The 8,980-nt window shown below is 42.1% G+C and overlaps 1 protein-coding gene across 1 annotated transcript; it reads right to left on the reverse strand.

The window, feature by feature from the left end:
- Positions 1 to 6,041: 6,041 nt before the first annotated feature.
- LOC127942270 (uracil nucleotide/cysteinyl leukotriene receptor-like) lies at positions 6,042 to 6,884 on the reverse strand. The gene has a single exon (XM_052537957.1). It carries the CDS (start codon positions 6,882 to 6,884, stop codon positions 6,042 to 6,044), a length of 843 nt encoding a protein of 280 aa, XP_052393917.1.
- Between the last annotated feature and the right edge of the window lie 2,096 nt (positions 6,885 to 8,980).

Below are 8,980 nucleotides of genomic sequence, written 5' to 3' on the forward strand. Positions count from 1 at the left end.
CGTTCCCTATTCAGGGAACCGTGGTTACATACGTAACCGAGATGTTCCCTTTCATAGGTCACTTCGATGCTGCGCTGACGTCACCGGCTATGGGAACGCTATACCATCACGCCTGACGTACCTGATAGTTGGAATCCAAGGAAAGCATCTGCTCAAGTGGACAGAACCCGGGAGCCAGGAGCCATCCTCACATCCAGACTGTAAAACTTGACAAAAGTGCTCGTGAGTAACATCCTGCCACAGCACAGACATCATATAGAAGAACCACTGAGAAAGCTTGTGATGAAGCCACTGCTCTCGTGGAATAAGCTCTAATTCCTAAGTGCGAAGCACGTCGCCACGCCTCATAGGCTAAAGATATAGTCTCTATCAGCCAATGTGACATGCGCTGCTTTGTGACAGCATGGCCTCTATTTTGTGTCTTAACAGGCAAATCTGGTTGGACTCAAGCCATGGAGCTGTTCGATCAACATAAGTCTTCAGCGCTCTGACAGGGGAAAGACTCAGAACTCCTGACCCCACCTCTGCAGGGGGTAAGCCTCCAAGACCACTTGTTGAAAGTGAAATGGTTCGAAGCAACCTAGGGACATAATTAGGCCACGGTCGCAGCAATGCTTCCACAGAGCCTGGTGCAAAATGAATGCACGAGGGCGAAACGAAAAAAGCCTGTAAATCCCCAACTCTCTTGAGGGAGGATAAAGCCACAAGAAGAACTGTCTTTAAGTCAAGATTTTATCCGGTATAGTTTCAAAGGGCTAACGGATGCCCTGATAAACCTTGCAACACAATGGATAAATCCCATGAAGGAACTCGCACAGGGTGGAAAGGCCTCAGCCGTCGCGCACCTTGTATAAAACGAGAGACCAGCGGATGACGGCCCACTGAAGCACCATCTCTCTCTCTCTCTCTCTCTCTCTCTCTCTCTCTCTCTCTCTCTCTCTCTCTCACTCTCTCTCTATATAAATATATATATATATATATATATATATATATATATATATATATATATATATAGATATATATATAGATAGGAGGTTAGCTGAAATGGCTGCCACGTAAACTTTCAGAGTGGCTGGCGTTACTCCATAGAAAAACGGTCTTGAAGGAACTCCAGTACTGAAGCCACTGGGCAGTAAACCGGATCCAATTACGAATTCCACACCAGGTCGTAAACAGTTTCCATTTGAAAGCATATAAGCGTCTCGTAGAAGCTGCCCTAGAATTCATATAGTCTCGGTGGTTTCAACAGAAAGACCGGGACATATTAACTCACTCCGCTCAGAGGCCACGCCCACAGCTTCCATAGAGCTGGCCTTGCTGCCAAATCATTCCCTGTGCTCGCAATAGTAAGTCCTGTCTGAGGGGAATCTCCATGGAGAGCCCGCTAACAGACTGACCAGGTCCACAAACCACGGCTGTGTGGGCCAATTGTGAGCTAACGCATCCAAGCCCAGGGGCAATGTAGGGCATAAGGACAATCACAGCGGGCAATGCGTAGTCATGCTCGACGCGAATGAGTCCACTCTTGCTTCTCCAAATATTTGCCATAAAAGGCTCACCGTTTGGGGGTGCAACCTCCATTCCCCCTTTTTCATTTTTTTTTTTTTTTGCTCCATAGTCTGTTTGGATAGCAAATCCACTCCGAAGTTCAAACGTCCGGGGACATGAACCGCTCGGATCGACAGAAATCTGTTCTGAGACCAAAGACTAATATTTCTTGCCAGCCTGCACAAGGGGTGAGAGCGTAATCCTCCTTGATAATACAGATACGACACAACCACTATGTTGTCTGATCTGAGTAGTACATGACGGCCGATCAGCAGATTCGAGAAATACTAGAGAGCTAGAAAAACCACCAGTAATTCCAACCTGTTTATATGCCAACTGCGTTGTGTCGCTGTCCATACTCCATGAGCTGAGCGCCCTTGACAAACAGCTCCCCAACCGGTCAAAGACGTGTCCGTCGTGACAGTCTCTCGGGAAGCACAAATCCCCAGCCAAACTCCAGCTAGAAGGAATTTGGTAAACATCCATTGTTTTATTGACATAACACACCTCCATGTCACCGAAATCGTCCGATGCGGAAGACAACGGGGTGAAATTTTCTGGCTTGTCGTCCACCACTGAAAGGGTGCATATGAAGTTAGCCCAGATGGATTACAGGGGATGCCGCTGCCATTAGACCTAAAAGTCTGAGGCACAAACTCACCGTCACTGTGCGACCAACTTAGAAGTGACGTACGCATGACGCGAGAGACTGAGCACGCGAGAGAGATAGTCTTGCTGTCATCGCACGAGAGTCAAGTTTATTCCAGAAGGTTATCCGCTGAGAGGGAATTTAAACTCTCTTAGAAATTTGTGCATGAGCCCAGGCTGTTTAGATGATTCAGCACAAGATGCCGATGGGAGTGTGCTTGAGTCTGCGATTGTGCTTAACACCAGTCAATCTTCCAGGCAATTCAATACATGAACGCCCTGGAGCCGCAACAGGGCCAGAGTTGCGTCCATGCGTTTCGAAAATACAGATGAGCCAAGGCTAAGTCGAAAGAAGAACTGAATGGTGTGTCCGTGACGAATTGTGCGTAACACCCATAGTGAAAATGCCGGGCAAGCGCTACCTTGCTGCCCATAGAACGTAGTGGTTTCCAAGCCTCCACCTGCAGCGTTCCCACATGCATTAACATCCAAGCACGGAAAGCTCACATCGTCCGTAAGCAAGGAAAGTGCATGTGTAAAAGTCACTACGTTTCGTTATGTCTAATCCTGAAGCGTATCCGCTGCAGAATTAAATCCAACAAAATGAATATCGGGCCATGCCTCTAGTGTGATAACAGCAGCTTTGTGAGCCGTCATAACAGGCTGTCTTAGTCAGCCTCTTGTGCTGTCCCTCAACTCTGAAGGCTGTATTGTGCAGAGTGTCTGAGGGGGCGCTCAAGTGATAGCTCGATCCAATAATGCTGCGAGGCAGTAAGTGTTAGAGCGTGGAGACTGTAGTGAGAGGGCTGGATGTGCATTAGTGGTCCAACAGCGCTCTCTAATGGAGGCACAGTCCCTGGAAAACAGGAAGGAAGTGTATGTGTCAAAGTCGCTGCGTTTCGTTGTATATAATCCTGAAGCGTATCCACGGCAGGATTTAATCCAACAAGATAAACATCGGGCCATGCCGCTAGCAAGAACGCGGCAACTGTGAGCTGTTCATAAACTGGTCATCTTTGTCAGACTCTTGTGCCGTCAAGTGATAGCTCAATCCAATGATGCTCAAGGTGCCTTTGCTGTGAGACAAACATGTATAACAGCAGTCCGCCATGTCAGCAATGGAGGGACCTGTCTCTAGTGCTTAAATCACTACAGCATGGCCCATTCGAGCCTTTGCATTCAGTTGAGCTAAAGTTTCTTTCATTGAAAACTCTGCTCCTGCTTGCACTGGCCTCCATCAAGAGGGTAGGGGACCTGCATGCATTTTCGGTTGACGATTTGTGCCTAGAGTTTGGGCTGACTCCCAGGTAATCCTGAGGCCCTGGCCTGGCTACATGCCCAAGGTTCCCACTACACCCTTCAAAGACCAAGTGGTGAACCTGCAAGCGCTGCCCCTGGAGGAGGCGGACCAAGCCCTGGCTTTGCTTTGTCCCGTCCGAGCATTAAGATGCTACGTAGACCAGACACAAAGCTTCTCAGGACCTCAGACCAGCTCTTTGTCTGTTATGGAGGCCGGCAGAAGGGGAGTGCCGTCTCTAAGCAGAGGATGGCCCACTGGATTGTGGATGCCATAACCCTGGCTTATCAGGCTCAGGATGTTCCCTGCCCATTCAGGTTGCAAACTCACTCAACTAGAAGTGTTGCATCCTCCTGGGTGCTGCGTCATGGCACCTCACTGACAGATATTTGTAGAGCTGCGGGCTGGGCAACCCCTAACACGTTCGCTAGGTTTTACAGCCTTCGTGTAGAGCCAGTATCCCCCTGTCTTCTCACCTGTCATTCACTGTCTACATATTTGTATTTTTTATTCTTTTATTATGTGTTTTATGTTCTGTCGCTGTCATTCTGTTCTACTGCGGAGCTTCTGTCACGAAAACAAATTCCTCGTATGTGTAAACATACCTGGCAATAAAGCTCATTCTGATTCTGATTCTGATTCTGATTCAAATGGGTAGTGGCACTGAGAGGCCCCGGTTAGTATCGGCTTGCTTAATCTGCTCCAGAGTGTCCGTACTGTAGACCCTTTTGAGATACTCCATCACCCTAAGCAGTTGGACACTGCGGAACATCCGGCGCCAGGCCTACGTGATGTATCTGTGAGAACCATGGAAGGGTGGGTTCCATATTGAGACCTAAGCGGTACTCGTATGTGTACAGTCCACAGTATAGTCTTAGAGCCCGTGTTTCCCCGGCAGACTTCCGCCTTCCCAAGAGGGATTTTAATTACCTCAAATTTCTCTGTATACTCCTAAATGGATGCTATATATGTATTTGCCTCCAAGAACTCCTTCGGGAAGGATGGAGCTTTCGCAGCGTCCTGGTTCCAAACGAACCGGGTACGTTTTCCCAGTGTTATCCAATCTTACCCAGTGAGGTAGTGCTTTGACAATGGTGAGTGGAGCTACTTGTTCTGAGCCCCGGCCTACACCTAATAGGGGCGCAGGCAGCTCGCACAGGGCACTGGAAGGGGCAGCACCCATGGCGCTTTGATAGGGATCCCATATTCGTCGGTCAGCGACGTGGCGTCGAGAGTGACCAACTAAAAGGTAATGTCTCGGTTACGTATGGTAACCCTCGTTCCCTGAAGGAGGGAACGGAGATGCCACGTCCCATCGCCATGGTTGCTGTACCACTGCTGAGCTGCGGCTCGGTCCCCGGCTCAGCTTCTCAGCGAAAAACTGGTATGCATTGCACCTGCTGCCTTCTTATACTCACGCAGTGATCAGCGGTAGCTGGATGCAATAATTGCATGCCAATCTGCATTGGCTCGTTTAGTTAACACTCTTAGTAGATTGGTCTATCGAAGCTATATCCCATATTCGTCGGTCACCGGCGTGGCGTTTCCGTTCCCTTCTTCTCCTCCTACTATACGTAACCGAGACGTTTTTCAAGGAGTATAATTTAATGTAATTTATTATTAATAATAACAATTTAGTATAAAAGTGTATTCAAATATGTTAAAGAAGTACAATTTAATTACACTAAAGTTTCTTGAGGTTAACTAAATATATTAAAATGCACTGCATTTAAGCATATCTTGACATATCTTTACACATATCATAAACAAATCATTATACTTAAATTTGCTCCAAAATAACAAATTTATTAAGCACTTAGTATTGTATAATAAAAATATAATAAGCGCATTGATATTAGTTTAATTTAAGTCTATTTATTTTTTTACCTGGAAAAGTAACGCTGTTGGTTATTAATACGTGTATAAACAAAAAGAATAAAACAAAAAAAGGGGTTTATTACCTGGAGAGTGAACGTCCGGACTCTCTGGGTGTGTTTAAATCTGTGTGCTGTTTTGTAGACTGACTTTGCAGCTGTCGCATTAAATCTTGTGCATGACTTCATCTAATATAAATCACACAAAACATCTGATATGCAAAGAGCAAAAGTATCATTTACACATTTATCAAGTGACCCTGAATGTCAAAACAATATTTTTCATATAATACAAAATAAAATTGTCAGTGTTTAATCTGCCCAAACAATCTTTCTACATCAGGCACTCACTGGCCAGCACAGGTGCACTCACTGAGCACCTAATATGCCTGTTTTTAGATAATATTTAAAAATAATGAGATGGAAAATGAGACTTAGTCATTAAGTGATTTATTGAAAAAACAAATTGCAAACATTAAAAGTATTATAGGACAGTGAAGGCTTTCATGAACTCATGCTGTCACTCTCTAAAATTAGTTCATATATCATTAGCTTCATGCTAGACATTTTATAGTTATCACAGAGTACAAGAAGTAAGGTACCAGTCTGATAAGTACTTCTGAGGACAAACTAATCCCTGGTTTTGAATATTATAATAACAGCAGTAGCAGGCTTCATAAGGAACAGAGACAGGAGAGTTTTCCAGTCCGGTTCAGATAAATAACACTCTGCACAAAACCAGCCAGGATATAACAAATTACAGCAGGAAACCAAACATCCTGAATCATTACTTTTGTCACAATTGTATACAACGCTGTGAGAGCAAGTGGCACATATATGATAACTATGGTTGCAGTTGTTACTAGAATGAGATAAATCACTCTTCTTATCTTGTCGTTTTCCTCGTTTCTTATTCTCCCTCTCTCTCCTGGTCCTGACTGCTTCAGAGCTCTGAGAATAGCCACAAGACAAAACAACTGGATGGAGAGGAAGATGAGGAACTGTAGAAAAATGAACCACATAAATACAATGTAGTGTGAGGCTACAGTCAACATGCAGCACACACAGGATCCAAGAATAAGTATCCAAGCCAAAGTGCAGCCGATTACTCTATATCTGAGAGGTTTGTACTTCAGAAAGATTACAGGATGAACCACTGCCAGGTAACGCTCAACACAGATCAGACACTGAAACAGAGGACGACCAGTGATAATTAGTCCTACTAAAAATGTATTTAATATTATGATGCCTGAAAACCAAAATGACAGTAGAGAGATCACAGAATTCAGGCAGATACCGATTTCAGAAAAAGAGAGATTGAGGATAACAAACTCAAATGCAACTCCATTTCCTGTTCCTGTGATGATGAGCCATATAACATAGGAGTGTGTAGGAAGACCAAACAGGAAATTGATGCAGTGCATACACATGTTCAAAATATAGAGCAGCTCGTAGGAATTTGTTGTGGAGTTTGTAGATTCAACCGGTGTGGTGAAGTTCACTGTACAGTTATTCATCTCTTCTGTGTCCATCTTCTCCACGACATGCAGCACAATGTAATTTAGAACTCTTAACTATGGAAACAGAAACATGTTAATTTTCAACAAATTAAGTATTAAGTTCTAATTCTAAAGCTGCTTCATGAAGCTTTTAAAGCATTTTTTTTTTCGTTTGGTTAGAACCAATCGTTCGTAATGTATCAAACATGATTGTGATTTCAGAAAGTGCTACCTGGTCTCATGACAAAAACGTAGGACATTTTTTTCTCAAAATGTGTAATTCATACCAATAAGTACATATGACTGCAGTTCCAAAAGAAATCAACACTAGAGGCATAAAACTCTTAAACACAAATTTACAGTTTCGATTAATAAAAGTGTAATATTCACACCATTACTTGAAGGATATTATGTTATGACTTCAAAACAATTTTAATATGCTGGGAGAGTTGAACTCTGATGTTTTTGAATGTTAGCATCACACATATCCAGCTTCATATCTATGGGTTTTCATGTATGGTAGGTTTGTTTGATAGCTCGCGAAGTATGGGGATGTACTTAAGCGTTGAGGAGCTCTGGTTTGAATCCTGTGTAAATATGGTTTGACAAAACAGTTCAAATCTGCATAAAAGAAGTTAAAATGGCAAGGTTGCATCCAAAAATGTGTTTTTAGATCAGTATTGCATTTGTTAACAGTAGGGTATGTTTAGAGTTGCGTTTGGTACACATAAGAGCATTAACTTTTTGCAACAGTCCCCAAATATTTGAATTCTGAACCTTTTTTTTACCATAATAACTCTTAAGGTTAATGAATCTGAATTACAAAATACTGATAGCATAATAACTCCATCCATATACCTCCATAACAGAAAAGCTTATCCCAAAACAATTTTTGTCCTTTTTCATCTTTCTTAAAATAACTTCATTCACATGCAAAATAACATTTTCGATCATAGTTTTAGATTTCAATGATCCCTGTTCAATCAGACAAAAAGAGCTCAGTCTCAATAGCACTCTCATAATTTTCTATGGACATTTTAGCTTAGTATTGATGATAAAAACAAGTTTTGTTTGTTACCTGAAGCGCGAATGTGGCATTCACAGTTCACAGTCGTCACAATGATAAATGAAGGCAGTGGTTCTCAAACATCACCATGCATGAGAAACCCCCAGCACTGCATATTTATGTATGTCTCCCTGTATCTGACAAACCCACTTCAGATCTATCCATATATATAGGTCTGAGTAAACTTTCAACAGAATTTACAGAATCTCAAAGCATGTGATTTATATTTGTTTGAGAAATGTGAAATTTGAACTGCAATCATCTTTGTGAGCGACCATGATTGACCAATCAGAATAAAGTATTCCAGAGCACCACATAATAATGTTATATCATGTTGCATATATAGCCTACAGTAAATAGGGAATTCAGATTGATCACCTGAGTATTATTTTTGCAGACTGAACATTCAATCTTTGTACAAATAAACTGGCCAGCACAGGTGCATTTTATTTATCATGTGATATGCAACATTTTAGACAGATAATTAAAAAAAAGGGAATGAAAATGAGAGAAAAAAATATGAGGGAAAATATGAAAAGAGTGACAACGGGTCTTTATTTAAGTGTTTTATTGGATAAATAAACTGCTATTGGATTAACAATTATAATAAACTTAATCTCTGTAAGTTTACATTGATTGTCTATGAGTATAATTTGAACACAAAACTCAAAATTTGCAGATATGTAACATCAAGTATTTGAAACACAACTTCACAATAAAGACCGAAAGAGTGAACACCAAGCAAAAAGAAGAAAATAAATGAATAAATAAATACAATAAAACGACCAAATCCACTAATAAATATAATTTAAAAAGTAAAACATTGTGTAGTTAATTGCAGATAATCTTTGTCCGTTTATGGAGAAACGGGGCAAGAGAGTTTTCCAGCCCGGCGCAGAAAAAGAACAGGCTGAACAAAACTAGCCAGTGCATAACAAACCAAACCAGGGGCCCAGTATGATACATGATAGTGCTGTTTCAAAATTATAAATACTCCTGAGATAATAATCGGCACATAAGTTATAACCATGTTTACAGTAGTTATTAA

The sequence above is a fragment of the Carassius gibelio genome, chromosome A21 (assembly GCF_023724105.1).
Source record: "Carassius gibelio isolate Cgi1373 ecotype wild population from Czech Republic chromosome A21, carGib1.2-hapl.c, whole genome shotgun sequence".
NCBI lineage: Eukaryota > Metazoa > Chordata > Actinopteri > Cypriniformes > Cyprinidae > Carassius > Carassius gibelio.